General features: G+C 33.1%; 1 protein-coding gene across 6 annotated transcripts in view; it reads left to right on the forward strand.

Moving 5' to 3' along the window:
- Window positions 1-19201, forward strand: part of LOC135220850 (uncharacterized) — a 125520-nt gene extending 106319 nt beyond the window's left edge. For 4 of the 6 annotated variants that reach the window (XM_064258410.1, XM_064258411.1, XM_064258413.1 and 1 more), the window contains 8 exons: window positions 1237-1383; window positions 2348-2443; window positions 7032-7310; window positions 8882-9045; window positions 9290-9483; window positions 10160-10305; window positions 11037-11284; window positions 13906-19201. In XM_064258410.1, the coding sequence (XP_064114480.1) occupies window positions 1237-1383; window positions 2348-2443; window positions 7032-7310; window positions 8882-9045; window positions 9290-9483; window positions 10160-10305; window positions 11037-11284; window positions 13906-14122 (1491 nt within the window). In that variant the 3' untranslated portion in view covers window positions 14123-19201. The remainder of the gene's footprint in view (window positions 1-1236; window positions 1384-2347; window positions 2444-7031; window positions 7311-8881; window positions 9046-9289; window positions 9484-10159; window positions 10306-11036; window positions 11285-13905) is intronic. The other 2 variants (XM_064258416.1, XM_064258415.1) reach the window with 2 other exon arrangements.
- Window positions 19202-20164: the final 963 nt, after the last annotated feature.

Raw genomic sequence — 20164 nt, forward strand, 5'->3', positions numbered from 1 at the left:
ATATATAATATATATATATATATTATATATATATATACATACAGAGAGAGAGAGAGAGAGACGAGAGAGAGAGAGAGAAAAACATGAGAGAGAGAAAAACTTGTATATTTGAAGTACTCTCTGTTCCATATGCCTTGGGAATAACTTATACCCTAAAGGACTTACAAATGGTAAATGCTTCTTCTAAGTAGGTATCACCCGTTTATCACTTTTAAACCAAGTTCGAATCGTGGACGGGGCGGAACCATTTCAGTTAAAATTATTTTAGATCCTGACCAGGTCAGAAACACTTACTGATCCCTTTAGGTTTAAGTAGTTCACAAAATACAATGAATTCGACAATGAATTCGGTATTAAGAAATATTATGTCTAGAGATTTGTATATATATATATGGGGATACAATCCACAATGAAGTAAATTTCTCTTGTAATTTGAAAAATTACAAGAGAAATTTACTTCATTGTGGATTGTATCCCATTATTATGTCTAGAGATTTGTATATATATATATGGGGATACAATCCACAATGAAGAAATTAAATTTCTCTTGTAATTTGAAAATTACAAGAGAAATTTACTTCATTGTTGGGATTGTATCCCCATTTACTTAGAGGTACGACATAGTACCTGGCTTCTTCTATAGATATATATATATATATATATATATATATAGATTATATATATATATATATATATATATTGCGCTTTTTTATGAATGTACACACAACGTGCGAATGTGCAGGTACGAGCTTTCCTAAAAAGGAAATATTAAAACTGAGCATAACTTTCCTAGACACGATATCTGTTGATCATAGTATCAAGAAACGCATGGTAGGAGTTGAAGCCCCCCTCGAGTCATGAGTGGTTTCACTGACAAACGCCACCTCACCGTACGTGTTATTAGCTAAGGATGGGCCAGCGTAGATTGACTTGCCTGAAGAGTCCAAGACCTATCATCAGCAGGTTGTAGGTTGGTTGAGAAGGACCTCGGACATTTTATGCTCGCAAGTCTCGTATGTTTAGGTCGCGGGGAAATTGTGTGTCTACCGCTCATGAGCGACCTTCAATTAAACCTCGCTATATGGAAACCTGCAAAGGATTATCCTGTAATGTCATGTTTATCAGGATCCTGCATTGTCATAGCTGATGTATTGGCTGCTTTCTGCGCAAATGTTTATTTTTTATTTTTATTTTTTTCAAGTGACAGACATTCCATTTTCTTTCTTTTTGTTCCAGGCATTCCACCTGCAAGACATCCGTTGTGATCGGCCGAGATTCCTGAGCAAGTCCTTCGTAGGATTCATGACTTTCAACGTTGTCACTTACTCGTTGTTCATCGCCGAAATCATCCTCACGCGAGGAACCAGCACAGAGGAAGGAAGGGTAAGCAGTGCGATGTGCGACGCCGCTGTTTCACAAGTTGTGTGTAAACGCGTAAGGTTACGTCTTTCTTTTCCCCGAAGCCCTTTTATTCATGGGAGCGGGTTTATTAATCACTGATCAGTGCCTTATGCTAAGAATGCTCTCTCTCTCTCTCTCTCTCTCTCTCTCTCTCTCTCTCTCTCTCTCTCTCTCTCTCTTAAATTACTTAATAGTCTTGTTCTTAAATACAAGTAACCAGGAATTATTCTGGATCGAACAATTTTTTTTGCTGGCGTTGAAGCAGTTGGCAGCCAAGCGCGTGAACGTTCTAAATGTTTATTCAGTGTGGTTTTCAGTCAGATTTAAAGTAGGCATCTCGTTCGTATGCCTACTCTACCTGCTACCGGCAACCGGCGATGTAGCCTTAACCATTATTTTGTTTTCTTCAAGAAAACAAATGGTTTCCGTGATGTCCGGGTTGAATGACGCCGATTCAATACTCTTTGTAAGGTGTTCGTCTGCCTTTATCTTGTCTTGTCATGCGACTCGTATTTGAGGTGTGGAAAATATTGAGTGTTGAATAAAGCTTTGGAATCGCTTTCAAAACAAAGCTCATTTGGAATTAGGCTCAGTATTGTATCGTGACGATATAAATCTCTAGATTTCATACCAACATTGAAAATCCGTGTCTTTTTACAAACTTTAACATACAGGAATATTATAATTACAGATAGTGTTATGTCTATTATTTCTTTTCACATTTGATCAATGCAATTAGTAAATATAACTGATAATTTACGAGATTTCACCATTTTCTAGCTTTTATGATATTATTATGTTTACATTTATGTGGAGAGATACATATGCACCTTTCCTTTGTAATGAGGCTCTCTGGCTAAGCCTTATCATCATATACCTTCATTATATATATATATATATATATGCTTGTTTGTATATATTACATATAAAATTACTTTAATTTCAGAACTTCTTGACACTCGTATTTAATGGGTGTTATGCTGTCCTGCTCTTCATTGTGGTGGTGTTCTTCCTGATTTACGGAGTGGAGGTTTATTTCAAGGTAATTCCTAATCTCTTTAAATTTCTGCAAATAAATATGATATGATATGTTTGACGTCATGGTCTGCCACCTGTTTAGAGTAGGATGTCTCACCATCATGGCCTTAAAGGGAAAATTTATATAGATCTGTTAACTCATACCACAAAGATCGGGGACTAGTTCTACATGTGTGTAATAGTTATTCATCTGAATAAACTGTACTCTAATGTAGTGTCGTCCCATCAGGTATTTAGGCTAAATAGGCAAAGACAACTCAGGTATGCTTGGGCTGTGCCGTATTTGACTTAGTTGGGGTTAAATATTACTACATATTTTTATGTTGTAGGCACCTAAATCACAGTGTGCCTTGAATTGTTTAGGCTCTTTATAGATTGTTTTCTTATCTTTTACACTTATGAATGGAGGATTATTAAAAAATTTCTTGAATTATTTGAAGAAAGGCCAGTGGGACTGCAACCTAATGCAATTTTTTTAGTCCATTCACATAGACGCTTAAGAAAGAAGGATAAGGATAGGGTTTAGCCATGAAGGAAGCAATAGACTTGATTCCTAAAAGGAGAGTTAGGAAAACTCAAGCATGAAGAGAATTCCAAGGCTAGGAAGGTGGAAAAAGAGAAATCATTCAGGGACTGAGTAATCTTTTATTTACCAAGAAAATTTGGGACGAAATAGCTTGACAAATGTAACCTAAATAGTATGTATAAAAAACGGAAATAAAAGAAGCACCCCAAATATGAGACCAATGTTTCAAACTGGGAAAGTCAGGCCATCTATTCAATACACTTGGTGTTTTAGTGTTTTTTTTACAGATAGATATCCCATTCTTTTATTTTTCACTTAACACTCACTCCCTCCCTTCTTTAGATTGGCATATGTTGCTCTCATACTAAATGTGCTTTCACCTGTTCCCAAAATTCACCATAGCTTTTGAAGATTAGTTTTGGTCTTAACAGACGTAGATATGTATTCCAGGTTTTTTGTTCACAGTTACTTTTTCCTGTATTTTTTAGTTGAGATGATGGTATTTAATAGACTGCACTATATTAGTTTTGATACATAAGGTCTTTTATGCATCAATGTTTATAGATAGTTTAAATCCTTCCAAGATGATAGTTTATGTTGTCAGTAGAACAAGCTGGTTTCCCAAGCTAGGTATGTTTGTTATTTTGTTATATATGTAAAAGAATTCAGTTTACTGCAAAAGTTTGCTTATAGGTTTGACATTTATGCTTCAGTAGTGATTTTTAAAAAGTTGTTTGCTCTCTTTTGTATAGGTAAGCTTGTTTTTCAGGTGTTTCCAGGTTAACGTGGAAAATATTTTTAAGGTTTTAACTTTTAAACAACAGATAAAATTTTAAACTAGCAGTACATTATTATTTTACCATGACACATAAGTTTTACAATATCACAAAATATACAATGAAATGGGTTGGTTCCATCCAGTTTGAAATCACAGCACCTCAAGTGAATATACATTTGTTTTCCTATGAAGTATTACAGTAGACCTTGAGACAGCCTTTAGAGCCTTAATTAACAAAAAAGCTCCTTATGAAAGTATAGGATATGGAAAACTGTCAAACAGTATGTCATATGGCAATGCAAATCATAATCCCAGTTGTGGGGAAAAATGAAACCACCATTTTGAGGAATTTTGTTCTTCTGACAGGAGAATATATTCCAATAAAGGTAGTACAGAAGCAAGTTGAATTAATACTGTACCATCGTCTCCTTAGATATTTAAAGCTTTACAAATGACTCCTAGCTTTGTGGCAGCATTATATGGTAAGCTTTATGCCTTATGAAAGACAAAGCTTAGAGCTGAAGGTAACACTAAATACAAGTGTCTTCTTATGTTCAAAATAAGTGGGGTAAGGTCGGTGAATACTGACCTATTAGTAGAAAAAAAGTCCCTAAAAATCCATTTTGTATCTGAGAAAGTGCACTTTGTGCCCAAAACTAACTGTTATAACAGGTGGGTGCTGTTGATTGGTTGGAAACTGTTAATAACATGAAGTACCTAACCTCCAGCACCTTGGAGTTTTGATATGAAAGTCAAAGGAAGCACTAAAAACAATTTGAACAACTTGTGATCCCTATCAATCATTAAGGCTGTCTAGGTTGTAAGATTTAAAATTACATTACAAGTATCCAATTCCTTTTTTATAGGTATACTGCCTGTGTTTAGGAACTGTACTTGTTTAAGTTTAAAAATGAACTATTCACAAGTTTTACTTTAATTAGCACTTTGGGAACATACTCTATAATTCCCACTCCTCTAGATGAATACATACTTCAAGAACTAAAAAAGCATAAGGAGTTACTAAGTTTATGAGAAATTGACATCTTTTGAAAAATCCTGTGTAATTTTCTTGTATATCAAAGATCTTTTTAGTTATTACTTGAATGAAAAGCACAGTGACAAATGTTATCTGTATGGCCCATTTTCAGTATATGTCAGGAATTGTCAACAGAAGACTGAAACTTCAATAAAAACTTCAAAAGTGTTATGGGATAGGGGTAGTTCCATTTGGCCTTTAGAGTTATATATGTACACTGAACTGCTTAGGCAAGAATATTTGTAGACCAAAGATTGTTTGTAAAAAAAAGTATTTGATTGAATTGCAGCTTATAACTACTGATATGATTAATGAATGGGGAAATTTGAAGTTACAGGAATATGCAACAGAAAGATTACTGTGGAATATAGTACTCTTTGAATGCTTAGATACTTATTTTATAATTTTGTGGCATTTTCAGTGTTACTTGCTTTTATTTTCAATCAGGTTTTATAACCACTAGCAAACTTACCCAGCTACGATGGGTGATAAAATACGGGTGCAGAAGGGAAAAATTTATATGTACTATGTATTTGTTCAGCAATATTAAAATAAGGGCGATTTTTATACATACCTACTACAGAACCTCTTTGTACCACAAAATATTTAATCAGTTTGTCCAAAAAACAACTTAATTTCCAAGTTGGCCAGAGTCCAGTTGGGTCTGCTCATCGCCACATACAGTTGGCCATGCGTGAACATGGGTGACGGCAGAAACACACCAACACGATCCAAAGTCTGCCGCTGCGACTTGTTTGCAGTGAATGAGAAGGCCAGGTTGATAGCAAACTTGATAAAATACGGGTGCAGAAGTGAAAAATTTATATGTACTATTTGTTCAGCAATATTAAAATAAGGGCGATTTTTATACATACCTACTACAGAACCTCTTTGTACACAATATTATCAGTTTGTCCACAACTTAATTTCAAGTTGGCAGAGTCAGTTGGTCTGCTCATCGCCACATACAGTTGGCCATGCGGGAACATGGGTGACGGCAGAAACACACCAACACGATCCAAAGTCTGGCCCTGCAACTTGTTTGCAGTGAATGAGAATGCCAGGTTGATGGGAAACTGCCTGCGCCGTAACTGGAACGGAAACTGATTGTCCGAAGGCATCAGAGGAATCCGGGAGATGAACAGACGTTTGCCGGTGTGAGGGCCCGTTGTTATCGCTGCTTCGATGACATGGGAGTTTAGCTCCATAATGGTGTACCTCGTTCCGTTGCAATGTCCACTGGCAGGATCGAAATTCCGAAGCAACATTACTGGGCAGTACTTCTTCAACGTTATTTTGTGCACTGGTAGTCCCGATGGTTTTAAGTTATTCAAAAAAATCTTGCGGATATTGATGATAATTTTCATCTTCTATTGTGTCGGAACTTAAATATTTGCGACTTATGTATGAAAATTTGTAAAGTAACTAAGTCTACGGGAATAACCAGCCTCGTTTCACGGCCAGAAACAGCTCCGTTTCAGGGAATCCCTTCTCACCCCCACCCCCTACAAAGGAGGGGGTTAGGTTGGATGAAACCCCATTACAAACCATCTTAGGGGTCCCCACCATAACCCTGCCAAGTTTCATGCCCATCTGACCAGCCGTTTGGCCGTGATTGAATGACAGACAGACAGACATGGCCGTGATTGAATGACAGACAGACAGACATTACGCCCATTATAGTATGATTTACTTGACAGTTCATCTCAGTAGCTTTTGCTTGTAAGATATGCCAAGATTTCAATGTAATTGATTTTAATTGGGCATACTTTGCTGTTCAGTTGCTGAATCGGCTCACAAATGGTTTTCCAACAACATCTGTAATGAAGACCAGTAACTGCTTTAAAGTCGTATCAGTTATTTTAATCAAAGTGAAGAAGAATACTGTGCTGTAGGCATTAAACTCATATTAATATGAATAAACTACATTATTGGGCTTAAGTTTGCTGAAGTTGATATAGTATGCAGATAACTTCCAAACACGAAGCCCATCATTTTATTCTAGTCCTTAAGATTCTTAAAGTGGATGATTATTATCTTCACAAAGTTTAACCAAAAGCATAATATTTTTCCACTGAGTGCACTTTCTACTGTAATATTAAGTTTTTCATAGCTTAGTTTGATTGTACACTTTGTATGTAATCTAAGGATTTGTTTTTGTTGATAGGAAAGTTCATTTAATATTGATGTGTTCTTTGTCATTTTCTTCCAAAGTAGAAGCTTTATTGACTGTTGGGCTTTTGTGTTTGTAGGTGCGTGGGGGCTTCGTGAATGACACCGTTATTGTGGGCAATGTTCATTCCCGTACACCTCTGCAGGCCCATCTACATCCCCCTCTTCTTGATGAAGTAGATCCTGACGGGCCCTCATCCTGTTCCTCCCCTACCTCTCCATCCTGCTCAACCTCCTCAGCCCCCTCTTCTCCTCTTGCTTCTCCCTCCTCACCAACATTGTCCAAAGCAGGCAAAGTCAAATCATCCTCCAGAGAGCAAGAACAAGACCCATCCACTCAGCGTCTTGTGCCAGAGCAGGTGTGTGTGCATGTTTGTGTGTTAGGAGTCATTTGTGCTTTTGATGTTTGTAGTTTTATTATTTGTATGTACAGTTTGCTAATCAAGTAGTAACTGAGTTGTAATTTTCTTCAATTGTACTCTATATTATATATATATATATATATATAATATAATATAATATAGATATATATATATAGATATATATATTATATATATAGATATATATATATATATATATATATATACCATATATATATATATATATATATATATATATACTATATATATATATATATATATATACTATATGATATATAATATATATATATATATATATATATTATATATATATAATATATATTAGTAGATATATATATATATATATATATATATTATATAATATTAGATATACACACATATACATATATATATAGGCAGTCCCTGGGTTACAACAGGGGTTCTGTTTTTGAGGCGTGTTGTAACCCGAAAATCGTCGTAAGCCGGAACATCGTCAAAAATCCTAAGAAAACCTTACTTTTAATGCTTTGGGTGCATTAAAAACTATGTAAACTGCAATCTTATTGCATTTTTCATCCCAAAAACCTTGAAATATTCTTTATTTTACATTTTTAGTGTCATATTTCTTGTGCCAGATCAATGTTGTAGGCGTCGTAATCATGGAAATAATTTCTGATGAATATAGTTGAAAAGCGCCTTAACCTCGGAAAGTCGTAAGCCGAACCCGTCGTAACCCAGGGACTGCCTGTATATATATATATATATATATAGATATATATATATATCATATATAATATTATATATATATATATATATATATATATATATATATATTATATATATATATATACACACACACACACATGCATACATATGTATGTATGTGACCAAGGGTATTTTACTTTTTATCAAAAGACCATTGTATAGCTTTGAAAGTTGTTTTATTGGAATTAGTTTTGAAACCTTTCCACATGAAGTTAATGTTTAATTCATCTTTTTTATGGAAAATGCTTTGAAACTTATTTATTATTTGTAACATCATTTTTCTTAAATAGTATTATGAAGCAGTATGTCTCAAACTTCATTTGTTTCCTTGATCTGTTACTTATTTTTTTAGCAGCATGTATTTTTTTAGTGTAGCTGTATTTTATTTAGTGTTTAAATTATTGTATTTTACATATTTATTTATCTAAAAGGTAAAGGTATGGTAAACTGCTACAGTGTGTAGCATTATTAAGTACGTAATTAGTTTCTTGCACACCAATTCACACATTAGATCTCTTCCATTCCCTCTTTCCTGATAGATTTGTATTAGAGCTACTGTATTATTTTTCCAAAGTATCTTATTGTGTCTTATTTTCAAATCAATAGGTCACATCATAAATGGCAAAGCATGTTATTTCCATGCATGTAAACTGTTTTAAGTTTGACATTCAAGTGTAAATTCAATCATGGAATTGCTTTATTCTTAATGTAATTGATGATTTTGAACAAAGTACTGCACATTGGTATGCCTCTGTGCAATGCCAAGATTTGTGAACTTCTTGCTTATCATTATTTGTGCAAAACAGTTGCAGGTGGTCAGTGAAGTCCAAGGAACTGCTTCAGCACATCCAGGGATTGACCAGTCACAGCTTAGCCAGTCACGATTTGGATTGGTATTCCAAGCATGCATGCTGATGATCACCGTCTGTTTCTTATTCTCTGACGTATTGGGTGTTTTCTGGAAAAATAGGTACAGTTTTTGTGATATACACTTAAGTATTTTTTTTTACAATTTGATTTACTATAAAAATTTTAAATTATTTTAATATATAGTCTACAGTAGAATTTTCCAGTCTTGGTCTTTGCCTTTTGTATACTGGAGTTTGGTTAGTAGTGAAGTAGGGTTTATTGATTGAATCATAAAATGCTTCCCTCTATTTTAATTAATGTAAACTGACAATTATAATACCTTAGTGCATAATTTCTTTTTACAGAGTACCCTTGATGTCAAGAAATGCATATGATATCATCTTCCGTGTGGTTGAACTTGGGGTGGCCCTTTGGTTCCCATGTGTCCTTTGGAACTGTATGTCCCCAGAACAGTTGTGGATCCTCAATCCTAAGAAAATTCTCAAGAAACTGGACATTGACCGAACGCTTGAACTTGGACAGCCACTGCCTCAAAAAAGTAATGTTATACATTTAAACTTGTTGTGTCTTATCTAAGTCGGATTTCGTTCATATTTGTTTTTTTATTTTTGTAGCCTTCAGTAATCTAAGAAATAATACTGTCAGCTATTTTTATATCAATTACGAGCAGTATTTTATGTTGGGAACAGTCTTTTTTTTTAATTGGGCCAAACACTTTTGAGGAAAAGGAATATTTATTATGGCTTTTGGTAATTTTCTTCCAAAATTAATCTTGCAGTTACCTATCTCCTGGTAGAAGAGTCAGAAGATTGTCTGATAATTTTACAGTAATTTGTCAAATTTATGCTTAGGAAACAGTTGTTTTTGCTGTTTTATAATAGCAGTGCATGTTTGTGCCTTTATAAAGTATTTTCTAAGTAAGTGTCACAAAACCTGTAACATGGCATCAGTTTCGAATTGGCTGTTATCTTAGATTGTTATCCTGTTCTCTGTGAATTATTTTTTTTAGCTCTTGATAAGAGGATTTTTATTTAAATTTTTAGGTGACAGATTAGTGTCTGTTTTTTATAAAAGTTTATGAGTATATTTAATCCTGTGAAGGAATTTTGAAATCCTGTCCTGTTACTGTTATTCAACATACTTGCCTAAAGAATGTCAGGTAGCTGTGATTTGAAGAGGTGGAAAAGTTATGATGTAATCCTCACTTCTTACAGCTGATGGAAGCAGCAATAGTGGAGCTGAATGTTGGATCTGCTATGACAATGAGAGGACAGATGCAGGTCCCCTTATCCAGCCCTGTGATTGTCGAGGAGATGTTGGTGCTGTGCATCACAACTGTCTCAGAAAATGGCTGATGGAGGTACACATGATGTTTTTAATTATGTTTTCGTTGCCTATCATTAAAATTGAAATATACTTTTTAAGCTGTCAGTGTCCTCACAAGATCACCAAGCTTTTGGAACTGGGTAAAACCAAGTTGGCACAAGAGCTTTTGTATGTAATTCATCTCGTGATTTGAGCATTTCTAGTCAGAATTTAAAATGATATACTAGTAGTAATATGATGTTCAAGTATTTGTGTGATTATAGCAGGAGACAACAGTCATGGTTAATTTTCATTATTGAACTTTTTTTGTCAGTGGCATCTTATATAAGAAAAGATACAGGAATTTTTCATAAGAAAAGATACAGGAATTTTTCATGGGTCCTGTATTTGTTTGCCATTTTTGTTGATATATGATAGTGTAAACAGCAGATTCTGTATTTAGATCTCTAGATTAAAACATTACTTGAAGGTTACCTTTTTATGTAATTTTTTATGTATTTAGAGCTCATATTCATAAAAAATAGCACTAAATTAATTTTTTTACATGAAAGGAAAGAAAATTATGACTAAATATAGTAACAAAATAGCTTTTATGATTTAGCAACTTGTATGCAATACAGTACTCATTATACCAAATTTTGTATAAAGGTATAAAAGTGTACATATCCAAAACAATTACGTAGATAAGTAGTTATCTTGTTAAAATACAGAATTTGTTTTCCATGATCAGTTTCCCATTTAAATTTTTCTTTTTCATAAATACAGTGTGCTGAAAATTCATCTGAGAACTTGTCATGTAAAGTCTGTGGGGCTGTGTATGAGCTTGAGAAAGGTCGTGCTTTCTGGATTGGCCAAGGGTTCACTGCTCGTCACTGGCTGCAGACAGCCTTCCTTGTAACTGTCATGTGTGGCACAATAGCAGGCACATGGGCTGTTGTCCAGATGTATGATGATGCATATATTCGATCAATAGCTGCTGGAGTCACGCTTCTTGTCATATATGTGTGCTTAAGGTGAGATATTTTTTAGTTTAGTATTTGATTGATTGAAGCATGGTACTGTATTCACTTTTGTTATTGAATATTACAGGTGATATTCCAATACAATGATACACTATATGTACTGTTAAATTCCAATACAATGATACACTATACTGTTAAATGTCCTACTACGTATTTTACTTAGTTTTTTTTACTTAATAACAACTCAGTTTTTGTTGCATGTTATTTTAGGTACTAAAGTATTTGTTGTAGTTTGTACTCGATCATTAAAACATGGTAGGGTAGTGTCAAGAATGAGTTGACTCATCTGTTGTTTTTTAGTGAGCAGGAAGCTATTACATCAAGTCACAGAGGTATAAGGTTCAATTTTTAATGTTTTAGTCACCCCATTAAAGATAAATATTAGCATTCATTGGTAACTTAAGGAATTGTCCATAACTAGTGTTGCACTTCTTTGCAGTTACTGTACTTCATAACTAAGCACTAAAAACTGTTAGGTTTTGATTATTTATATAAATTATAATAATTGGTTGCAATTTTGTGACTACCTCCTTAATTTCTTTTTTCCTAATATGTACAAAATAAGATCTGGACCTAATGATTAAAACTTATGGAACTTTGGTATTTTTTGATGAAACAAAAAATATCAGTAACAATACTACATGGATGTCTCTCATAGATTACTGCATGGCTAATTGTTATCTTTGATTTTTATTTAGGTTTTATGAGGAAAAAAATTTAGTTGTATATGAACAGTAAACCGTAAATATGTGGTTGGTTGATGTTGATATCTTTTAGTAAATGGTAGGAATTGTGAAATAATGAATCTTTTAATTGTAAATTATTCCGGGGTATACCAGCTATTAAATTGTGGTGTTCTTCATACTGAAAAGAACCCTATGAAATATATTCCTTCTTAAATGTTGTTATGCTAATCTGATCCATAGGCATTTGATGATATAACTGGTGATCCAATCCCTAGATGCAGATCATAACTTATACTTGACATATATGTAATTGTCCAGCAACATATATCAAGTAGTACTGGAAACAAATCTCTGAAAGAAGTATTGTCAAACTCCACAAAATTTTCAGTTTATATATTTTACTGGATTTCAAGTAGTTGCAATTTATTAAATGAGATCTAATATACATATAGTGCATCAAGACTATTCTTTCAGATCAGCCCTATAAGTTAGAATGATAACTCAGTAGTCTGGTTTATTAATATAAAATTCTACAAGTTTGATTGTAGAAATTATTTTCCAAAACTGCATTATATTTTACATAAAAAAAATTGCATGGCTGTGAGCATGGAAGGCAAGCAGTCAGTTGGTGAAGTGATTACATTATACGTACAGTAGGTATTAATATTACTTTTATTTTATTTAAAATTTTGATGCTTAAGCCAATACTTGTAGGTTTTGAAATCACAAATGCAAAAGTTGTATTTGGAGTAAATCTGTAAGTTTATTTATGTTCAATCTTGGTAGTGGGCAATAAAGCTGAAATTTGTTTCATCAAAAATTCCCTTGTAAGTTAATGAGAATAATTTTATAAGCCTTGTCGGTCATTAGTACTTTTAGTCCCATGAGCATAAATTAATTTTTTGTAATTAAACCACCTAGGAGGTTAATAAGATTGCCATTACTACACACTTTCTTAAGTCTTTTATGTCTTTCATAAGTTTTATATTGATATAGAAATGAAAAGAAGAAAACACATAATTAATATCCTTGCACTCACATGATCCATTTTGACAGTTAGTTGCTCCACCCATTTAACAAAAGGTGATGTTTCTTTTATACAAAGCATAAATTTGTAATCAGAATTATTCTGTTTATTACAATAGTATTTGTTTAGAGGATAGGAAGGGATAAAAGATTAGTTTAACCAGACCCCTGAGCCTAAAAAGGCTCTTCTCAGGCTTGTTTTCAGGAATTAACCTAAGAAAAAAAAAAAAAAAAAAAAAACTAGAATTAGGCTTTATTCAAAAAACTGACTTTACTTAGGAACATGGTAATTTTGTTTAAGTGAGAAATCCCTGCCTTCAGCAAGAATTCCTGACAATGTTGGATCTCGAAAATAAATGCACCTCTGCTGAATCCAATTTGGGAATTCAACGAGTAAGTACTGGACAGTCATGGGAACTTGGCATCCATTACGTTTCATTGGGTCAGAATGTGGGGTTGTCATTAGATAACCATAGGGAAATCTAGTATGGTCTATGCTGAGTCTTGCTAATGTTACTTCTTTAGATCTGCTTTTTGAGACGTAGAAAATAAATAATTATGTCTGTAAGCTTTTCATTCAGTTACTCTACTTACTGTAAGTTGGAAAAAATACTCTACTTACTGTAGGTTGGAAAAAATAGTTACTGCAAAACAAAACTTTAAGGAACATTCAGAATTGTTTAGTAAGAGAAATGTAACATATAATACCGATAGTACTGAGTGAATAAGTAGATCACATTTTTTTTCATAAAATGGGCAGAGCAACAAAGAAACCTAGGTTGCTAATTAGTGTGTTTGGAATAATATGTTAAGGTTTTGGATCCTATACTTTTGAGGCTTACTATGCCAAATTTGCCAGAAAATTAGTTGCTCTCTATCATTCATATGTATATTCCTCAGGTTTTTGGGCTTCAACACCTTTAGTGCATACCGAAGGGCCAGGTACTCTGCTGTCAAAATTATTGGCCGTCATTTTGGCCAGCGTGAAGCCCCAGCAATTGCGTCCCAGCCAGCAGGTACCGTTGGTGGTTTCTCCAACGTTGCTACAATAAGTTCTGAAGTTTCAGTGGATATGAATGCTACTGGCATCCCCAAACTTCCTGAATCTTCCATTTAACAGCCAAAATTATGGAACGGGAGATATACGTTACTGCAAAAATTCCATGTACAGATGTTAGTGTTGTATTGTATCCTTCAGTACCATAGTGCTTATTTCTTAGACACTGTTTCAGTGTGATAAGTTTCAAGTGAATCACATGACACTAGGGTGGTATGTTGGGCAAAATGTAAACTTTTACCTTCCTAAGTGATAATATAATACTAATTACCAGTAATTGTGTAGTGACCTAAATAGTATTATGGTAACAAGTTCGTCCATGGCAACAGCTCTTGAGCTGCAAGTTATTTATGTCTGTCCATATGAACTATAAATAGAAAACTACATTTCCAAAGGGTAGTGCTTCATTTAATGTAATGAGTAGTAGGTGCAGTATTTGAACTCATATGCTACAGTATTTTGAAAAATCAGTTGACATAGTGAGTGAATGTGCAGATGGAATAGTACTTGAAACTCTATTCATCAAATATGCACTGTAGTTTTTAGCATGGATTCAGTGCAGACTGTGCTATTCATTAGTTACAAATGCAGAAAACTCATTCTAAGATTTAACTTCATAATGTATCGTCCTTTAAATATGGACAAGGTTTATATAAACTCTTAGAAAATGTATCCATTGTGAAGAGTTTGTGGAAATTTTTTATTGAGTTGAAATGCAAATTTGAGTAAGCCTTGAAATGCAGAACCAATTTTGTACATAGCCAATTTGCTGAACCAGTATGATCAATTACCAAAAGCATTTTATCTCACTGGAGATAAGGGTAGAAAATATTTTCAAGTGAACAGTTTTGGCATATTTTTCAGCAAGAACAAAATTAATTTTTTCATGTAACTTGGAGATTTAATGATAAAAGTGCCAAGATAGACAGAAAAGAAAAACTTCTCAGGTGGTAGCTATTTTAGATATATCTGTAAACAGCTGCCAGTGAGTGTGCTTGATTAGGCTATTGCAGTGATAGAGCATAGCATAGTTTATTTGGCCTCCAGGAGTAGATGTAGTCAACAGCCCTTAATGAAGTAGTTTTGCAATGTTATGGTATCACAGGCAGTGCAAGATCATCCCATATAAGTAATTATGCAAGCAACATTTGAAGACCATTATTAGGTAGAGGCCTCTGTTAACTTATTTGTAGAGTGAGGCAATTCAATACATTCCTATGAAAGTTTGACTGGAGGATGTGTTGCAGTTGTAATGTATCCCTGAAGCTATGAGGTAATCAAAGCTGTCTTTTAAACTGGAAGCAAATGCTTTCTTTGGGATTTCTCTCTTGTGGAACAGGCTACCATTTGAATTGCATGTTACACTTGCAATAATTTTCAGCTGATTTACTCAGGCTTTCAGGAATTCATATTCATGTTTTAGCTTCAATTTCAGCTGGTGAAGTTTGTCATCTCTTTTAGACTAAGTGAGAGGATTATTCTAAGTAAACCAAATGCAGAATATTAATGTATAAATCTTAAGAATGGGCAGTTGGTCATGAAACTAGTGTGAGGTAATAAGTTGGAGTTGTATGTTAATTTTTTTAAAAGATAAAGCATTATTGTTAGAGCTGTAGTACAGGAAATATGGGTTTAAATCACTCGTTACGAACCATCTAATAATGATATTAATGTTAATACATATTATTATGATTCATTAGTTTCCATACTATCCAGCTTTCTTTCACTTTAGTAATAATTGTTATTTTTCATATATCCTGCTAAGGATTTTTTAACATTTTGTGTATCGGCCATAAAAAATTGAAGATCACCGATTTTATTGATGAATTACTCAACATAAGCCGAAGCTTTAAAGAAAATTTCATGTGCAGTACAGTAGTATTTGGTAAGACAAACCAATATAGTATATCATTTGTGCACTCTTATGTATATCCATCTTTGCCTTTTATGTTTTTTACCATTTTGTGTTTGATAGATTTTAACATTAGTAGGTATGTGCCCATTCTGCAGCTTTCAATGAAATTTAAAGTTAGCAAAAAAATTGTATTTCAGTAAAATCAGTCATTAATCTAAAGATGTTGGGGATTTCATTGCAATTTTCTTTGTGTTATGACATTAACATTTATAAAAATGTCAACTTCAAATTGTTATAGTATTGAGGCTCATGAAAATGTTTACCTTATTTTATGCAAAACATTCACATGGACAAATAGATCTTTAAGAATACGAATGGTATTCTGTTGATGATTTATGTAATCTTCTTAGATTAACAAAAAGTTCAATGTAATTAGTACCAACAGCAATTGATGTAAGGCAGTAATTTTCATCAGAAATTGTTCAAAAAACTTGAATTGGTATATTTTGATTAATTAGAAATATCCTCTGTAAAAGAAATAAGTGTAACATAAATTGATACTGCGCTTATGAGAGCATTCAGTTTGTGATCCTGTTGTATGTCAGGTATGAGAACCAAAATATGTAGTAAATGCTAGACCTACTCCAGAGTTGTTACTGGTTTTTTCCATGGCCGTTGTAATTGCCATTTGGAGTTTGCACTGATTTACAGTAAATCTTGAATGGGCTGTTGACTGGAAATTTCTGGTTTGTGAGAAGAAATTTTGAAGGTTTCATGGTTCTAAATAAATTGTTTAAGTACTTTTGAATTACTTTTAACATTCTGTTAAGTTGGCTGCCATTTTTTCTTACACTGTGATAGTAGCTTAAATGACATATAATAAGTTTGAGAAGATGGTAGCTGTTTTATAAAGAATTAAGGAATTTATATTTATATTTTTCTTTGGAAAAATATTTTAAAAATTTGTATGTTCTCTTGCAGCACATTGTCATCCTTATAGAAAAAATATGTTGAGTTTTGACAGTATTGACCACAAAATTCATGTCATTGTACCTTTTGAAGTCATAAATACCGAGTTGCTTCAAGAACAGATGCTGTACTTTTTACATGATTATCTTGCTGCATTACTAGTCATTCATAATTCAGCATATTTAGAGATATGCTTCTCTTGGTTATTGTGTATGTGTCCAAAGTGAGGTATTTTGGGAGGATTTTCTCTGAATAAAATTTTTTTCCCCTTTTATATTCCCATCATAGAATATTTGCTCTTGTTAATATTTTCAGCATAGTATAGGCCAGTAGCTGAATAGATGATTTTCCTTTCATCCTACATTAGGAAATGATGGACTTGATAATACCTAATCACAGTTGTATATGTACTGTAGATCTTTTTTATTGTGTATTATTAATTAAACTTATTGTAGATATACCCCCCCATTCATTAAAACTTATGTACATGAAGCCACAAGTATTCGCTATAATTATATACTGAATGACTAATATTCTGTAAAGTAAATGAGAATTTAAAAAGAATAATATGGATTATTCAGCACTGGTTAGACGAATCTCCAGTTTTGTTAAAAATAATTAAATTATACTCTGATTAAAAATTATGAATTTTGGAGACTTTGACAGCTGCATTGCAGTATCTGAGCCTTTATTTCTTATTCCAATTCAGAAATGCATTTTTATCCATTGTTTTGCTTGCTTTTATCATTTCATCCAACTTGTGGCAGGCTTAGGTCATACTTGGAAATGTACAGGTGGGCTTGCTTACATTCTCACAAAATTCAAAATACTCTCCATTCCACACTAGAATCATGTAATACCATTTGGGTTGTACTGCTTTTGGTGCCAGTGATTTTTATGGCCATTAATGATTTTGTTAGTGTACAATGCTGTATTAGCTAATGTTTGTTGGTTCTTGAATTTCATCCTTGAATCATAATTTTTCTTCCAAAATTAATTTCACCCTTCTGATTAACCAGAATGGTGTTGCAATGGATTTCTCACCAGATATTTTGAACATTTTATTTCTTTCATTTCGTCATGTGCTGTATATGGTAATGGATTACATATATCCTCATAGATGCACCATAATTAATTTGTAGCCAAACAGTATATAATTATGCATTCTGTCTTTCTTACTTGTAAAAAAAATATATCTTTCACATGAAACTCAAGATTTAGTTGATTGAAAATCAAGAATAAATATTTATGGAGATATTAAAAGAAGATCTTTTGTATTGGATAGGCTTTTCCTTGAAAATTTTTGTTTCTCCTTCATAAGATCTATTTACTGTAGAAACAGAAAATAAGAAAAACCATGTTTACATTGAGTACTGCTTATACTGTAGAAGAAAGCAAAAGAAACTGTAAATGACAAATCTTGAATATAAATTCAAGAAAGAAATCTGGTCAGTCTGTTTTCAGGTTATCTTTAATTATAAAATTTTTGTATGATTGATTAAGAAGGATATTTTCAGTTTCCATTTAGAATTCATTCTTATGGCCATCGCTATGGGACTTTTTACTCAATGGTCTAGAAAAATTATAGCAATACATATTGATACCAGAAGAAATTTAGTTCTCCATTACTGCTTTACCTCTGATTTCTTATCTATTTTGTTTAATCACTGCCTACAGTAGTGATAAATTGATATGTTTAATCAATTTTTCCTTCAGTAGAGGTACAGTATATGTAATTTTTTCATTATGCAACTGCTTTGTATATATGTATAGCTGATGTGGTTTGGGATTTCTCGTCTATAGTTATAGTTCTTTCTTCGTATATTCCTCAGTGCTAGATAGTCATTTGTTAAAGTTAGTCAAGGTAAAAATGACTTTTATGCAGGTATTGTTTTTCATGTGATTTGGCTAACTTCTATTGTCCAAAAAGAAAAATTTAAACAGTAGTCTTACTTTATCCAGTGAAAAGGATTTTCATTTTATTTCCCAAACTTGTGGTAAATGGTAGAAGCACATCAGCCTCCCACTATTCAGATGAATGCATCTTCATTTGCACTTCAGTAGTATGGTAACATAACTCCATTAATCATATTACAAGAGTTGGAAAGTCTTAGAATAAGAGAAGTGGTTTGTATCTGGTTATTTTTGACTACTAGCATTTTGTTATGCTTAGTTTGAGTCCTTGCTACTTTTATTGTACCTGAAAGTTAGATGTTTGTTTCATATCACGTGGGGCATCTCTCTCTCTCTCTCTCTCTCTCTCTCTCTCTCTCTCTCTCTCTCTCTCTCTCTCTCTCTCTCTCTCTCTACTTTTATGATTAAATTAGAAAAATCTTTGTGTTGTTCTGAGAGTACATTGGTTTTGGTTTCACTTAACCCCAATGCTGTGATACAGTATCAAAGGAAACTCCTGTTCTGATGTTGGCTCTTGTTTTGGTATGTAGTTTAAAGATACATGTGTTTAATACTTTGGAAACGTTTATTATCACTTTGTAAATTTTTCTTGAATCTGAGGAAGAGGTTCATGCATCAGTAATGTTTACCATGTTGTTACATGGTACAATTTAAGGGACATGAATTCTCATTAACTGTCATGCATTTGTGAAGGGAGGTATTTTCTAATTTACTGTTACTTTTATCATTGTATTATGGCACTGAATGGGTTTCTTTCACTTCCATGCACTGGTGATGAATTTTTCATGATATTAGTTTATCATATCAGAATTCAGTCTTTTTTTTTCAAATTTTATATATGTACTTATGATAAGTAAGAGTATGCTCTGTTGAAAATTGATTAAATTTGCAAAGTTCTTTATGAGTGTGGCTTTCAAAAGGGCATTGTCCTTACAAAGAAGTATAATGTGGCAGGTGGTTTGGTATGAACATGTTCGAAAGGACTTCCACAGAAGTGTGAAGGCTTTACTTTGTGATTATACATTTTATTATTCCACTATAAGTATGTATACTAATGTATACATACATTTACATGTACATTATACCTAAATGGTTATATACATTATCATATTTACTTACATATTTATTCTGCATTATGGCTGAATTACAAAATATGAATGGTGATTCTATAAAATAAAGTTACAATATATCAAAAGACTTTCATTATCAGTAGATTTATGATGAAGCAGCTGGCATTTTTCCTAAATCACCATAGTTCAAGTTTTACTCCAAATTTGTAGAAACATTAATTTGTCATAATGGTGGTAGTGGTGCAGGTAGTGGTTCTGAAGATCATACCACAAACTGGACCTTCATTACCCCTA

Source organism: Macrobrachium nipponense, chromosome 2 (assembly GCF_015104395.2).
Source record: "Macrobrachium nipponense isolate FS-2020 chromosome 2, ASM1510439v2, whole genome shotgun sequence".
NCBI lineage: Eukaryota > Metazoa > Arthropoda > Malacostraca > Decapoda > Palaemonidae > Macrobrachium > Macrobrachium nipponense.